This window comes from Cercospora beticola, chromosome 7 (genome assembly GCF_033473495.1).
Source record: "Cercospora beticola chromosome 7, complete sequence".
NCBI classification, from domain to species: Eukaryota; Fungi; Ascomycota; class Dothideomycetes; order Mycosphaerellales; family Mycosphaerellaceae; genus Cercospora; species Cercospora beticola.
Window position 1 is genome coordinate 41,917 of NC_088941.1, and position 15,953 is coordinate 57,869.

Below are 15,953 nucleotides of genomic sequence, written 5' to 3' on the forward strand. Positions count from 1 at the left end.
TCGCAGCTAGTCTGGCATTGGTCGTGGCCAAGACCGGCTATCGAAGCCACGCGGCCGCGGCGCTGGTCTCCATGCTTATTCAGTCTGCACGCCTTCAGTAACTGTTGCGACCAAGCTGCAGATGGCACGTTGCGCTTACTACTGAGGTGCATAGGACGGACTGGTCACCAGACGTCGATGGGCGACGAAATGCGATGCGGCACGTGGGGACTGGAATATGCTGGACAGCTGTTGTAACCAAGAACGATTAGGCCATGGCAGGAAATGTCACGCGAACAACATCAATTTGAAGTCTATTCAACAACCAAAGCCAAGTCCACCCATCACAGCATAACTGGCAAACAACCGAGGCAGTATACCAGCAGCCTGGTGTCACCCATTCGTAACTCGTTACCATTGCAGCTTCTTGTCCCTCATGATCACTCATACCCGGTCGATCTCGGAACAACCTTGCAAGCTTGGTCGTTCTGGTGCTTACTCTTCGTCTCCGTGGGCCTCGCGCTTCTCCTCCTCGGCACTGACGCCGTAGACGGGGTAGAACTGCGCATCACGCTTCTCCTCTTCGCCGTTCACGCCATAAACTGGGTAGAACTGCGCATCACGCTTCTCCTCTTCGCCGTTCACGCCATAAACTGGGTAGAACTGCGCATCACGCTTCTCCTCCTCGCCGTTCACGCCATAAACTGGGTAGAACTGGGCATCGCGCTTCTCTTCGCCATTCGCGCCATAAACTGGGTAGAACTGAGCGTCACGCTTCTCCTCTTCGCCGTTCACGCCATACACTGGGTAGAACTGCGCATCACGCTTCTCCTCGCCATTGGCACCATAGACTGGGTAGAACTGCGCGTCACGCTTCTCCTCGCCATTCGCACCATAGACCGGATAGAATTGAGCATCACGCTTCTTCTCCTCGCCGTTGGCGCCGTAGACTGGATAGAACTGGGCATCGCGCTTCTCCTCCCCACCATTGACTCCATATACTGGGTAGAATTGGGGCTCTCTCTTCTCGTTGGAGTTGACTCCATAAACTGGGTAGAACTGAGGCTCTCTCTTCTCGTTAGAGTTGACCCCATACACCGGGTAGAACTGAGCGTCGCGCTTCTCGTTGGAGTTGACTCCATACACGGGGTAGAATTGAGCGTCTCGCTTCTCGTTCGAGTTCACGCCATACACTGGGTAGAACTGGGCATCCCGCTTCTCGTTGGAGTTCACGCCGTACACCGGGTAGAACTGGGCGTTACGCTTCTCGTTGGAGTTGACTCCGTACACGGGGTAGAACTGGCGCTTGCCAACCACCTTCACGTACTTGGCATCTGCATTTGCAACTGGTGCCTAGTGATGATCAGCTTTGCCCATTGATCCGCAATGTGGGACATGCATACAGCTCCAGCCAAGTTGGCGGCTCCAAGAGCGAGGACGGCAGCGGAGGTGGAGAACTTCATTTTTGCTGTGGAAGAGGTGTGGAGAGATGTTGCGGATTGGAGTGTGAGCGTCGAAGAGAAGTTATATGCCTCTGGTCACCAGTCTTCGCGCCACTCCGCCCGCTCTTCGGCCTTCCTCCACTTTCCACGAGGCACTTGAGGTGCTCGAACTAGTTTCCACGCAATTCTGGGATCTGAGACTCGCCCACATCTCAAGCGTGGACTTTTCCTGGTATGGAAGACTGGCGGCGGTACAAGGCTCGTATCGCTTCTTGCTAGGGCAGTACTATGCCATGAAGTACCGCAATGGCTGAGCTCACATCCTCACTCGTCTGTCCAGGATGACTTTGTCTCCGCCTAGCTCTAGGACGACCGACAGCTCAGGGGACGTGCATTGGCGTCCAAAGGTGCGCATCGGAGGTGCAGGAGACATCACCATAGCTTCGCAGCCGTTCTCGAGGCGTCATCACGAATGCAGGAGCTCAGCTGTCGATACCAAAGGAAGATGCTCGGCACACAATTGGAGCGTCTCATCGTGAGACTATTGCTCGATCGAGGCCGGAAGTCGTGCTTCCTGAGAGTTGCACCACTTGACTGTACTGTGGAGCTCGACTTTCTGGTCATCTGCAACTCCGTGGCCGGCTGTTGCTCTGGACTTCGGATCCACCGACACCTCGATTGCAAAGCGAAGATACTCCATCGATGGCATAGCAACGACGTCACCCAGAGCGGCTCTGATCTATGCCGATAGACAGACCGCTTCAACTCTCATGGACCTTGAGAAATGCCGTGCCATGTGGAGGCCCCTCGGGGTCGTGCATTTATCGTATCGTCTCTAGCATTCTGCCCGGCAGTGACGTAGACCTTTGCATGCTCACTTGACCGATGCGTCTGGTCTTTAGTCGGCAAGTGAAGGACCTTTCTTGAAGACATGCATTAGCCTCTTCTAGGGCTCTGCGCGCCCACCTTAAGCGTGCTTATAGCTGCTGAGACAATACGGTGCAATTGTGGGGTAGGCCCGAAGACCTGGCGTATGCCCGACTTGCGCTAACGCACTAGCTTGGGACCAGTGTATCCGTCCATCGCTCGCGCAACAAACCGCGGGACCAACGTTGAATGTGCAGTTGACATTGCCGTCGCTCGTTAGTAATTGCTACTCCTCTGAGGTTTCTGCATTTACAATTCATCGTTCACCATGGTGGCGTTTCCGACAGTCTCAAAGCAATACGAGCGCCTTCGCCATAGCGGCGATAGTCAAGAAGCGCTTCTGGAGAAAGATGGCGAGCCACAACGGACGAGCAGATGGAGCAAAGAACGAATCATTATCGCAGTTGAGACCACTGTGATAGCGATATTATTGGCTGTGGTGGCGGTACAGAGTGTTCGAATCGGACGAGGACAAATATGGAAGCGTGGCTTTTCCACAGACTATGGTATGCTGCGCGCTTGCTCTGGTGAGATTACTTGCTGACTGGCTTCAGGCAATATCGGAGACATCATACCCTTTAAGAAGCAAGTTTTTATCAATCCTTTGCGACCCACAGAAGACTATTCGGCTCTCAAGATGGAGTGGAAAGAGGGTGAACCACATTACACGGGCGAGCCAGGTCCGGAGATGGATGAAGCCTGGGATAAATTGTTGTCAAGTGAGTGTGCTTCTAGACTCTATCGAAGCACTGCTGACAAATCCTCAAGTGACCACCTTCAACATCACCGGTGAGGCGGCAAAGCCAGCGATCGGTAAAACGTACTCGTATGAAGAAGGAACATACGCCATGGGTTTTGAGGTCTTCCATGCCCTGCATTGCATTAACAACATCCGAATGATGATGTATCCGGACAATTACATCTTGAGGGAGCCTCCGGAGGAGACTGAGATGCATAAAGGTATGGCAATGGAGTGATCGTTTTCCGAATTACGCTGACTCGCACTCAGCTCACTGCCTCGATTATCTGCGACAATATGTCCAGTGCAACGCGGACTTGACACCATTCTGGGGCGACTGGGTTCCAAAGTATCGGCTGGTACTCCGGCCGTATACACCTCACACTTGTCGAGACTTTAGCCAACTTCAGAATTGGATCACCGAGAACTCTGCAAGCACAGAGGCGCTCTCGTCGTAGTAGCCCATTCGCGGTTGGCCGGGTCCAGGTTGCAATGAACACGAATTATGTCCTTCAACTCCACCTTCATCATTCCTACACTTAGGCTCTGCAGCTCTGCACCATAGCTTCACCGGCGTTGTACAGTCAGCGTGGGGCCGCGACCTGTTGCCTGAGACTAGCCTGGTCTCTGGTACTCATCGGAATCTCGTAGAATGTGGGAGCGCGATTTACCGCACTTTCAACTGTCAGGCGATGATTAGTATAGAGCACTGCGGTCAATTGATGTCTCCACGTCTTTTCCAGCCTAAAAGACGTGCTAGATAAAGGCCGGGGAAAAAGCGGGCCACGGCCCCCGCTAAGATCCATGTCCCACATGCTTGACTGCACCGGCACATGCACATTTTTCTCACTACGAGATGCCGACTTCTTCAGCGAAACGACGGGAGTCCTACCAATGCCGGCAGTCGTCCACCGGCTGTATGTCAGACTTTTCGCTCTCAATGCCTCGAGTACGGCCGATGGCGTCCTGGATCACGATCACACAATCGGCCAACCTTGCTCGTGGTCGAGATCTGTCCGAGTGAAGCGTTGGCGGCTGGCTAGTCTTTCATGACCGCAGGGACAGCTTCTTCTCGGCCGCAACGACTGTGTGGAGCCTCCATACCGCTATTCTGCTGAGTGGAGACTACACAAGTGCATAAACGATACCCACCGGCTTCTCCATCGGACACAGACGATGGTCAGCCCTATAAGCTATCCTGATGGCGTAGTCACAATGGAAAAACCGGATGTATCTTGAGTATGCACATCCTATGCTACCACTGTGTGAAACATGCAGCAGTCTCTCACAGTCGGGCGACGACTACTGCAACTAGTGTGTAGTTTCGACGTCGTACGTATCCACATGCACCGAGGAGCTTGTTGAGCTATGTAGCTCCCCGAGTTGAGCAGCATCGATCAGTGTCCCATTGTCAATCGCAAACTGCTTGTCTCTCACTCCATTGTGCAGAAGGTTCGACCAACTCCCACAATGTCACGAGTCAATATCCGAGATGGTGACGGCGATGACATCGAGAAGGAACCTATGCTGGAATGGCAGTCTGTCACCAAGACACGATGGCAAAAGTACAAACGTTCGATATTGATCGTGAGCTCAACACTTGTGCTATGCATAGCGGGGTTCACATTGCTATACCACACATTCAACAAAGATCAACCAGTACCATCTCGAACTGGTAGCAAATTGTTGGCTGGGGAAGTCAATGGCCTCGTGCCTGAATGTACGTGTCCATCGTATTACTCTCTTGAGATCCACCGCTGACAGATGTACAGTCTCAGTAACACCGCAAGTGTGGTACAACAATTCACTCTATGGCCCAGAGGAAGACATCCGGGATCTGCCACAAGAAGAGGTGCAACAATTGATGAAGCGATGGCACGCACTTATGCCCCGTGAGTAGCACATGTTTGCGACCGAGATCACATCAACTCTGACACTTGCCAGGTGGTTATGGGTTCGTGCCTGTCCATGAACCCGAACAGTACGAATTGGCGCCGCCATTGCAATATGATGGGCTGCCGCCTCCAGACTACTACTACTCCATCACGGTCTTCCACCAACTTCACTGCTTGGTATGTAGCACCATTTCTTAGTCCAAACGAAGTGCTGACAACGCTTCAGAACGCCATCTTGAAGACCTTCGTCGAAGACCGCACGGGTTACTCAGTGGGCGGACATGCAAAACGGCAAGAGCACTTTCACCACAGCCGACATATCTTGCACTGTTTCGACTACCTCCGCCAATGTAAGACTAGAGCTTGCCTTCCAACCTTGCTTTTGCTAACACTGTCTTCCAGCTATCCAATGCTACGCTGACACTGCCCTCGAGGGAGCTGACGAATTCTCGATCGCAGAAGGAAGAGACAAAGTATTGGTCGGCACATCTGGCATTGGAACGACGCACATGTGCAAGAATTACGATCAGATCAAGAAGTATGCGGAAGACAATGCGAACCCCAAGTGGAAGAGACCATTGGAGAAAGAACACTAGGATGTCTGTATTATGATGTGTTGGCCCCAGAACGTAGAGCCGAATATCAACGAGGTAATGAACCACTTCATTCTTGCGACATGATCGTTGGGCGCATTTTGCATCTGCGAGCTCCTCTTCGACGCAAAGCAGGTCGAGATACGGTTAGACGCGTTGCATGAATCTTGCATGAAGATCGCTCGTGTTTCCTGATCATCGTCTCATCTCAATTCTGATCGTCTGTCGACATCAGGATTCAGCCACATAGTCCAATCAAGCTATCCATGACCACACGCAACGGGAACAAACCAGAAATTTTCACACAGTTGCTTACAAACAGTATCCGACTACAATGTTCTGGAATCAACAGCTTCAACAGCTTCCGGCCGCGAGTACAATGCTCCGAGGAAGTCACTCATCGATTCTGACAGCATGCGCAGTCTTCTCGGCAGATTACTGTTCCGCAATGGCCACTGAACTACTAGTCTGCTACTGCCGCTGCGAAGCCCGAGTGCTAGAGTAATGCAATCGATCGATGATTCGTCCAAATCGACTAAGCCATGCGTTAGTAACCCTAACTAGTACTCTAGCCCGCTCCTCCACACTCCACATATACCGAGTGTTTCGAGAAAAGCCAAGCGCAATACGCGTGGGATCTAACGTCCATCCCGGCTCGTCAAGTCTTGTTTTGAGGTCTCGTGGTCTGCACAGATACGAGTAAAGTGAAGATTTTGAGGCTGGACTGCCCTTGCGTTGCACTAATTGACTTTCACGTAGGCAGCGAAATACGGCATCGATCACCGGCTTTGATGTGTGTGTCCTGCTTCTCCAATACTCGAGATGACGAACAGACGTCTGATCGATCGTACTGCTGCTCATTCTCGAGACACGGCCAACGAATTCCCCTCTCGCCAAAACGATGAGCCACGATGATGCGTGATCATCAGATGAGGCTTCGTAGATCCTATGCTATGGCACCTGCATGTGCGCTGTACGATCTCTGGTCGTTCACCTTTCCATCTTCCACAGCGTGAACCTGCTACATTGTCCGCCAAAATTGCAGATCGGTGGACGCAGTGTGGTTCGATTATGACCTCTGATAAACCTTCAACTAATGGCTCAAGGATGCCAATATGCCAGGCATCGAGAGATTGAAGTGACTTTTCTTGTTTGCATCGAGTAGCATGGAAGACACTTCCCTGACATCTATCAAGATTTACGAATCTCTGCGAACCAACCCATCAACTCTGATGGTGATACCTCTTAACAAAGTGATACCTCTCCCATCCATCCACACTATCATACGTCGTCTCCCGATCCAACGTATACCTCCCAATCCTCGGCAGAATCTGCACCCACACCAGGTAATACACTCCACCAGCACCAATAATTCCCCATCCAATCACCACGTGCAGCCAGTAAGGCAGCTCAAGGTAAACCGTCCTACCACCAGTCGGCGGAATAAGTGGGGCGATCACGAGATAGACATTTGCCAGGCCAAAGAAAAGAGCCACTGGCCAGGAACACTTGAATGGTGGGTTCCATTCCCGGCGGAAGAAGTATAAGTAGACGAGACCTAGGCCGACGAAAGTGTTGACTGCGTTCAAAGGGTAGGAGACCATGTTGAGGATGAGGGAGTAGGCATCACCCGGAGGAGGAGCGAGAATGATGACTGAGGTGGTGAGCCATTGCCAGAAGAGGCCTGCGGCGGGGGCGTTGAAAGGGCGGTTCGAGGAGAAGAAGCGGTGGAAGGGAGTAATTCCTTCGCGGCCTTCGGTCGAAATGAGTCAGTACGTGTAATTCTTTGGCAGGATGGGAATGAGCTCACCAAGTTCTTGGACAATGCGAGCTTGCGAGAACACCACACTCAACACGTTGCCAAAGGCTGACAGCGCGACGAAGACAGAGAGTGCTCGTGCTGCTGGGCCGCCCATGACATTGCGGAAGAAGTTTGCGGAGACCGCACTGCCGCTGGTGAGCAGCTGTTCGCGAGGTACACCGGCGAAGTAGGCGATGTTGCAGAACTAGAAGAAGGTGTCAGAAATGATTTCCAGCTTAATATTGCCGAGACGTACCATGTAAATGATAGAGATGCCCGCCAAAGCCGTAGGCGCAGCAATCTTCAATGTTTTGACAGGGTCTTTGGTCTCCCGAAGTGCGTAGTTGGCATTAGAGTAGCCAATGAAGGACCAAATAACAGAGTAAAGTGCTGCAACGATTGCATTGGCATCGCTGGTAGTTCCGGCAAAAGCATTGGTAAAGTTGTCCGGCTTTGTCTCCAACTTTGTGACTCCAGCGAGTGCTGCCCATCCTGCAATGACAATGATGAGAACGATCAGCACCTTGATGAAGCCCAGGGCGTTCTGGAGTTTGAGCCCCAGCTTGACATTCGTGGCGTGGATAGCGCATGCTGTAGTCACGCAGGCCATGGCAATGCCTCTTTGATTCCAGCGAGTAACCTCAACTTCAGCTGCGAGAAGGATGTATTGCCCAAAGATGACGGAGTTACCACCTGCCCAGCCAAGCAGCATGATGTAGGGAGTGTAGAAAGCTGTGGCGATGAATTTGGGGTGTCGGTAAATGTATTCGAGGTAGTTCTTCTCTCCGCCGTTCCTGAAATTGGTCAGCAGTAGCTCAAGCGCAAGGGTGCAGAGTCTCACTTGGGGATGCCTGTGCCAAACTCGAGATATACTGCCATACCAGCACTCGCAATGCAGATGCCAATCACCCACAACATGAGAGCCATTCCTGTCGAGCCTGCAAGTCTGTAGATCGTGGCTGGAGTCGCAAAAATACCAGTACCGACGACGCGGTTGAAGATCAGGAAAGCTGCTGAGAAGGTGCCGATAGTTCGCTTTTCATCTTGAAGTCTTTCAACCTCAGAAGGAGTGCTGCTCTGAGAGATCTCATCAGTTCGCTCGCTGCCATTGTAGGCGTGCGCATCGTATTTTTCCGACATGATGGGTCGGATATCATGCGATGGTGGAGTCGTGTCAAACAGTGATGATCAGGCAAGGCACTTATGTAGTCGCGGAACAAAGGTTTCACAAGCCAGTGCAATGGTGTATGCTTATGGCGCCATGTGGCAATGTGGTTAGTAGGAGGATTTACCAAGAGGCAGCAACAGTATACCAAGATCTGGCAAGGTCTTGTGCAGCGCGTCGATCTTGGGTTTTAGGCGCATGCTCACAGATTTGCATAGACGAGGACGCGTAGATGAGGATGATTGGCATTGGAGAACAGCTGCGTATCTGCGCATGGCGATCTCGTGTTCCTCAATTTCGCGCGTCTTCCAGGGAGCGATATTACTGCTTGCGATGAAAGACGGAGGTCAAGGGGTGAAGTCAAAGAATGCTAGTGTGGCGCACAAAGCTTGGGTGGTATGCGCGCCGAGCAATTCGTCTGGGCGCGAGATGGCGTGCTCGACTTCGTTCCCAGCGTACGGTTACTACCTTCCCAATGCAGGCCTTATCCCATGATTCCGGCTGTAAAGATACGCAGTTGTGGTCGTTGATTGTCTTGGGCCGCTCTTTGCCATTGTCTTGTGCGGTTGATCGATCTTGGGCCGAGCGAAGCGAGGAGCATATACTGCATGTTAATACGCGCCTCCAGATCCTTCTTGATCACGACAACCTCGCTACGTAGCTGAGAGTCTGCTTACATGGTAGACGTCCTATGAGAGGCCTCGAAGCTCTCAGCGATTCCTCGGAGACTCCGAGGGAGCTGAAATAGACGTGCTCGCACTGGGAGTATTGTAAAGGTCTGAACTGAGATCTTGAACACCTGTGGCTTGCCTGATGCTCAGCATAGACGCTCTAAGCACGGTCGAGATATACGGCGTGCATCTGGTCGATGTTGCAGGTTCTCAATGGAAAGTTGGAAACAGGAATTCGAACGGAAGTCGTGGAGTCGTTTCTCGTTGTTCAACCTTCCGAACCTCCTCTGAGAATCGGGGTTGTGGGTAAAGCAGTCCAGCGTGTGCTGCCTTACGACAAGCAAACAGTGTATGAGCGCAGAGTGGTGGTAGTTGGACAGATTCGAGGAGAGAGATATGGCTCAATGCCAAGAATGAAATGCTGACTCCGCCGCGATACCGCATTGAGCAAGCCGCATCGTCCCTGCATGGGACATGAATCGAGCGTCATCGCCAGTCGTGGACGTTGCTGATGCTCATGCGACCAACTCATAGATGTTGACGTTCATGTTTCCACGATCTCCTAGTCTTGTGCTCAGTTTGCTGATCGAAGCGTACGCTCATCCCATAGCTATCCGTGCATCACTCCTGGCCTCGAAAGTCAACCTGTCCCCGCCCCCGCAGTCGTGAACAGCACAGCGCGGCTGCTTCAGGATGGCTACTCAAGCTCACTGTGCTTTCTGCTTTGATACCCTCGCAGTATCATTCGAGCGCAGGAAACCCCTCACTCTCGCGCAGACGGAAGAGCTGTGGGAGCGATATCACGCGAGCAACGATGAGGACCCCTCAGAAGTCGAGGATGACGACGATGCCGAGATGACCGATGTAGACGGCGACGAGGCGGCGCCAACTTCGACCAAACGGACTGCCATCTCACGATTGCTAAACAGAGAACCCGCGAGAAGCGCCGGCAGCTCGAGCAGCAGCCTGCCCAGCGCACAGAGTGGGAGCAGCGGGGGAAGCAGCAAGAATGCTTCCGGCACAGCAACACCAGCGAGTTCCATGAGCTCCACATCAGACGTGACGGGAGGCGCGAGGAAAGGCGAGGAGCATCCTCTTTTCATCACATGGAATACCGTGTCTCGAAGCGGCCACAAGAGCCTAAGAGGCTGCATCGGCACCTTTGAGGCGCAAGAGCTGGAGTATGGGCTCCGCTCATATGCTCTCACCTCGTGAGGCACGTCCCAGCCCTACCTCGATCCAGCTGACTCAAGCTCTCACTCGCTGTAGGGCCTTCGAAGACACGCGATTCTCTCCGATCCCCTCCTCCCTCCTCCCGAGCCTATCCTGCGAGGTCACTCTCCTGACCAATTTCTCCTCTCCTTCGAGCGACCCTCTAGGTTGGACCCTTGGCAAACACGGTATCCGCATATCCTTCACATATCATGGCAGAAGATACGGCGCGACATATCTACCCTCAGTGGCTGTAGAGCAAGAGTGGACGAAAGAAGAGACGTTGATATCCTTGATGCGCAAGGCCGGCTACAATGGAAGCTCGAGTTCATGGGAGCGGGTATGGCGAGATGGCAGAGGAGAGCTGGTGACTTATGAGGGGAAGAAGGTTGGGCTGGGATATAAGGAATGGAAAGAATGGAGGGACTGGGCAGAAGAGAATCGGTAGGACGAGTCGAGCTGCGTGGTAGACACAGAAAGAATTTGGGGTTTGCACGGGACATGACAGAGGGGCTGGAATACCAAGGGGTAATCAAGAGATCTTCCATACACTGGGCAAGGTAGTCCAGCAAAGAGCCGGGACGGCATAATGAGAGACGATAGACGTGCAATGCGAGGACATTTCATGCAAGCCAGTCTGTAGATGAGAAACACCACCCGACTGAGCAAAGCTTTTCCGAAGACTGGACAATTCCGAACCGAAACAGCTGATTCAAAATCCAACGGACCTTCCACAGTCGCTCGGAGAGATCGCTAGCAACCTCTGGTGGAGACCCGACTCGACATGGACTGGACCTCTGGCGCTCGAATGAAAATAAGTTTCACTTGCGCTCAGATGTCGGAGCATTGGTTGAAAGGCGAACGGTGGAGCGGAGCTGCAGGTTGAAATATTCAGGCTCGTGAAGGAAGCAATAGAATCAGTGGCATTTTTGGTACACCTTTCTCTGCAGAATATGAAGAATCGCGGACTGGAGCCTGATCGCAGCGTAGATTGGTTTCCGCTAGTCGAGCCGAGGAACAAAGCTTGATGACCTTTCGTCGTGAGGACTATCCCATCAGAGCAACCCTCTGAAATTTTGATAACCCTTTTATCTGCACTCGGTCGATTTCGAATCGGGCCTGATAAGCCGTCTCGGACATCTGGCTCAGGCTCTACCCAGACGTTGATGTTCGCTTCGGGTTCTCTTCTGTGGTCTTGTAAACATTTGTAGACTTGTGGAGCAGCCTCATCTGTCATCATGTTAGCCTTTGGGCTGGACCTAGCGATCTCACTCGCTTGGGTACATCGCACGTGGATTACCTCCAAGTTTGATTTGCTTCAGTGGCTCTTCACAGGGCGTGCCCCCCTGCCAAGCCATCGATCGTTTGAAAGTTGCGCGAAGGAGACCTTTGACCTCTTCTCCAAACGCAGCTGCTTCTTCCGCCGATCTGTTTCGATGTGCCACTAAAGTCCGGTCGGTTGGGCGCGTGCGAGCCGCGAAGTGCAAGCCATCTAGCACGTCGCGAGGTTTTTGATCTTGCTTCTTCTTCTGATTTCGATGAAGCATCCGTACGAGCGGGCCGACATCTTTTGCCAACTCGCCAGCATTGTTGTACAACAAGAATAGGTCTTGGGATATCGCCAGCTTCGACAGTGCTTTGCAGACTTTCAGCAGCCTGAAGATTTTCATCAGGCTCGTCCTCGATCTGCACAGACCCTGGACGTGAAAGGCATTGAGGTACTGTGTAGACTCTCCGATGTCAATCACAAACCACGAAAAGGAACCGAAGTCAAAGTACGGCTGAAGCACGAACTCATTGCAGCCATACAATACCGGAGTGGCTTCTTCGCGAACAAGCTGGCACGTCGCGATGATGTTGGGCTGCAGCTTTGGCTTGTAGCTATAGCGTGGCCAAAAAGTCCACGGTCTGTCACCGACCAGCAGGTGCTCGTATACGAGTAGTCTGAGCTCAGCTGGAAGGTCCAGGAATGGAAAGTGCTTCTTCGTGTCCACGCGGTGTAGCTTGCTGGTGCTTGCCGTCAATTCAGCGGCTGGTGGAGGTTGATGTTGGCTGGCTAAAAGCGCCGAGACAGGGGCGCTGTCGCTCGCCATGCCGTTCTGATGTTGGTCTTCGTTCACCACAGCTGCAAGTTGCACACGTGATCAACGCCGGGGCGATTATGGTCTTATGGTGTTGCGGTCAAAGTTTTGATGAGATGGGAAGTTGTCTGAACGGGGGCACGACAATATGGTCGCAACAGGGAGCCGTGAGTAAAGTGAAGTGAAAGTGAAGCGGGGACCGCCCAGCGGTCTGGCGAGCACACTGCTTCACATGGAGCTCAGCATCAGTTATAGAAGCTACAAACGGGCGTCAGCGCGCAGTCGCGAAAGAAGAGCGACCTCCCCACTTGCGGGCCTTCCACTGCATTGCGAAGCACCTGATAGTCTGCTTCCAGCGACCTGTCGTCCTTCCTCCATGCCCGCCTCCTTCTCTGTCGCTTTGTCAACGGAGACGAAAATGGATCAGCTCTCCAGAGCGATCACGGCGAGTAGAGAAAAGCAGGAGACATGTTGTTAGGGGCCACTACGTCTTGACTACATGAGCAGTTCCGTGCACCTACAAAGAGCCAATATTCTACCAGAGATCGAGCGAACGAATCGGACACGACAGCGCTGAGATCTGAAGCCGAGCTGCACTTGAACCAGCTCGATTCCTAGCAAGCTTCATGGTGCAAGCAAGGACAACACTCGCGAGGAACGTCAATAAAGGTTGATATACTTCTACGCCTGCCATAAATCCATGCCGTCCAAGGCAAAGGAATGCTTCCTCGGGATGTTCGCCAGAACCTGGCAGTCGCTTCTCCAAGCTCTTTACTCGTTGTGGACGATGGCATATCCAAGCTCATCAATCTCAACCACAACCAGCCACAACGAGTCCCCCGGACCCAAGCACGCGCTCGGCCAAAGGACCAGCCTCTCCCACGTTCATCTTTCTTATCGTCACCCTTCCCAGATAATGCTTCGCACAACTCTCAAGCTTGAGACTTCCCCCAGTGCGGGTTCTCCGCGGATTCGTCATGAGTATTCTTCCAATATGGATTCTCATTCGCAGTCTCGTTCTCGGCACGCTTGTCGGCGAGACTCACAGGTCCACTTGCCTCCTTCCAATATGGGTTCTGTTTGGAGCCCGCATGCGTGTCATTCCAGTACCGATTACCGGTTTTACCACCATCCTCTCGCGAAATGAGCATTACCGGGGGCGACTTCCAATATGGGTTCTCCGTGGAGCCCGCGTGTGTATCATTCCAGTAGCGATTTCCAGCCTTACCGCCATCGTTTCGCGAAATGGGCATCACAGGAGGCGACTTCCAGTACGGATTTTCCTTCGAGCCAGCATGTGTATCATTCCAATAACCATTGCCAGTCTCATTGCTTTCCCCTCGCGGAATGAGAACCACGGGCGGTGATTTCCAGTATGGATTCTCTTCCGAGTCAGCATGTGTATCATTCCAGTATCGAGTGTCCGAAGACGAATTCGCCTTGTCCTCCTCACGTGTGATCAGAATCATAGGTTTGTTTCCAGATTTCCAGTACGGATTGCCTTTCAATCCTTCGTGCGTATTGTTCCAGTAGGGATTGGAAGACGCAGTTTTGTCGTCATCGGAACGAGTGACGAGCACGACTGGTTGACTGGCAGCCTTCCAGTATGGATTCTCCTTTGATCCAATATGAGTATTGTTCCAGTACGTGTTGTTTCGCCAATAAGGAGCAGCAAAAACGCTGATGGCGCTCGTGCTGAGCAATGTGAAGGTTGTGAACTTCATGGTTGATGATCGAAGGGAGTGTTGGTATGTTGCGGTCGACCTGCGACGCACTGGATAAGACTGAGAAGTGAAAGTGGCCTTGACTGACTTGAAGTGGAAGCAGTCGAGCTCGTATTCGAGCTATATACCCTTTCCACGTTTCGACGACGCATTCTACACTATGCAGAGATGAGCCACTCGAAACAGATCTGAAGTCTCCGACTGCATTTCGGTGTCTCTATTTGCTCTTCCTGAATGGACTACGTCCTATAATGTCTCATTGTGCCTATCAGAACACCACGTCGAAAAGACCGATATGAGGTCTATCGCAGCGCATAGACAATTGAGCGGTAGGACGTTACCACACCATTGGCATCTATCCCAGAGATCACACAAAGCTGGCCCGCTAGGCTGATCGTCCAGAAGCAGAGTCCTACAGTTCGGAGAGATGCTATCTACTTTGATGTCACCTAGCTTCCAGGATCAGCTTCTGCTCCCAATGATGATTGCCAAACAGCACACGCATGTTTTGATTGGGTTGATGGGATCGCACCGGCATTGTCTTCTGCGCACGCTATGAAATCATGTCTTGCAGAGTTCGGAACATTCCGATACCAACCGTAGTCCACTGATGCCCGTCTACGAAACTCCTGCTCACTCAACATGGGCTTGAGATGTCAAATAGCGTTTAATGCCTTACAAGATGCCCACCATCGTTGAATGACAATTGTTTGTGGCACTTCTCAGAGCCCCATAAACCATGTGTCCATTTGACCCCTAATCATTGGCCTGTCGAAAAGGACCGATCAACAAAACTCTCAAAAGTCCGAACGCAAGCATCTACGGTTCCGTCATTGGTGTTAACTAGTTGTCGTGCTTCGGGAGGACACTCGCGGTGACCTTTCGGCCAAATGTCCGAGCACTAAAGAACCTGGCCTCCAGTGTCACAGATAGTCAAGACAGTTACGGTTCCCCAGCCACGTGTAGGTACACCTTGGTTCCATAGGACACACTCTCACATCGACGGGCTTGCAGCAGTAGGAATTTTGTGGTCTCACACATGCTTCGTAGCGTAGAAGAATGAGCGCACGGTTGTTTATTGCTTTGTATAGGTTTTGTTCGACTCGGATTTATTGTTCTGTTCAAAGTCTTACCTGACGTGCACGATCGTATTCTTCGCAGCCACGAGTCGCATTTGCAGACGTTGTATGCTGCCAGTGTTTCGCTAGCTGTTAATACCCGTCTAGGCATACGATGATAAGTCTCATATAATCAATTTGTGGCGGCTGAACGCTTGTGAAATGATCGAGCAGTCCTCTGTATTAGAAACCTTTGCGAACCAGCATTTTCTGAAACTAGTAAGCGATTCTTCAAAACTATGCCTTTCGTCTCGCCCGCCAGCATAGAATTCAAAGAGCAAAGTGTCTAAGCGAACCACCACATAATGTGAGAGGCTACTAAACGAGTCCTGTTAGTTGAATCATCATAGATATAAAATATCGGCTACTAAGCTGGCTTAGTCTCTAGATCAGGCTAGGACAGAAGTCGTCCAGCAAGCAATATCCCGGTGTTTTCAGGAGAGCTTATAGGACGAAGCGACCCTTGCATATGTTCCAAGAGCCAAAGCCCAGGGGACGACACTAATGTAGCGGGACTTTCCATGTCCTTGACGTAGCTTTATAGGTCCCTGAAGTACTACATGTATGCAGTGGAAACAAGCTACCAGTCATTGCTTGTCTTGTCTT

The 15,953-nt window shown here is 52.0% G+C and overlaps 7 protein-coding genes across 7 annotated transcripts; 3 read left to right on the forward strand and 4 right to left on the reverse strand.

Moving 5' to 3' along the window:
• Nucleotides 1-474: 474 nt before the first annotated feature.
• On the reverse strand, nt 475-1,442 carry RHO25_010270 (uncharacterized protein; the record flags this gene model as incomplete). Its single annotated transcript, XM_023602808.2, has 2 exons — nt 475-1,332; nt 1,383-1,442. The coding sequence occupies 2 exons, from the start codon at nt 1,440-1,442 to the stop codon at nt 475-477; spliced, it is 918 nt and encodes a 305-aa protein (XP_023451015.2).
• A 1,174-nt stretch (nt 1,443-2,616) lies between these two features.
• On the forward strand, nt 2,617-3,545 carry RHO25_010271 (uncharacterized protein; the record flags this gene model as incomplete). The annotated part of the gene is made up of 4 exons (XM_023602807.2): nt 2,617-2,854; nt 2,903-3,067; nt 3,117-3,308; nt 3,358-3,545. 4 exons carry the CDS (start codon nt 2,617-2,619, stop codon nt 3,543-3,545), a joined length of 783 nt encoding a protein of 260 aa, XP_023451016.1.
• Nucleotides 3,546-4,557: 1,012 nt separating this feature from the next.
• On the forward strand, nt 4,558-5,578 carry RHO25_010272 (uncharacterized protein; the record flags this gene model as incomplete). Its single annotated transcript, XM_023602806.1, has 5 exons — nt 4,558-4,807; nt 4,860-4,979; nt 5,032-5,159; nt 5,209-5,332; nt 5,385-5,578. The coding sequence occupies 5 exons, from the start codon at nt 4,558-4,560 to the stop codon at nt 5,576-5,578; spliced, it is 816 nt and encodes a 271-aa protein (XP_023451020.1).
• Nucleotides 5,579-6,798: 1,220 nt separating this feature from the next.
• On the reverse strand, nt 6,799-8,516 carry RHO25_010273 (uncharacterized protein; the record flags this gene model as incomplete). Its single annotated transcript, XM_023602805.1, has 4 exons — nt 6,799-7,328; nt 7,386-7,581; nt 7,633-8,170; nt 8,218-8,516. The coding sequence occupies 4 exons, from the start codon at nt 8,514-8,516 to the stop codon at nt 6,799-6,801; spliced, it is 1,563 nt and encodes a 520-aa protein (XP_023451018.1).
• Nucleotides 8,517-9,905: 1,389 nt separating this feature from the next.
• RHO25_010274 (uncharacterized protein) lies at nt 9,906-10,872 on the forward strand (the record flags this gene model as incomplete). The annotated part of the gene is made up of 2 exons (XM_023602803.2): nt 9,906-10,423; nt 10,482-10,872. The coding sequence occupies 2 exons, from the start codon at nt 9,906-9,908 to the stop codon at nt 10,870-10,872; spliced, it is 909 nt and encodes a 302-aa protein (XP_023451014.1).
• Nucleotides 10,873-11,692: 820 nt separating this feature from the next.
• Nucleotides 11,693-12,517, reverse strand: RHO25_010275 (uncharacterized protein; the record flags this gene model as incomplete). Its single annotated transcript, XM_065603278.1, has 1 exon — nt 11,693-12,517. One exon carries the CDS (start codon nt 12,515-12,517, stop codon nt 11,693-11,695), a length of 825 nt encoding a protein of 274 aa, XP_065459350.1.
• Nucleotides 12,518-13,437: 920 nt separating this feature from the next.
• Nucleotides 13,438-14,229, reverse strand: RHO25_010276 (uncharacterized protein; the record flags this gene model as incomplete). Its single annotated transcript, XM_023602802.2, has 1 exon — nt 13,438-14,229. The coding sequence occupies one exon, from the start codon at nt 14,227-14,229 to the stop codon at nt 13,438-13,440; it is 792 nt and encodes a 263-aa protein (XP_023451013.1).
• Between the last annotated feature and the right edge of the window lie 1,724 nt (nt 14,230-15,953).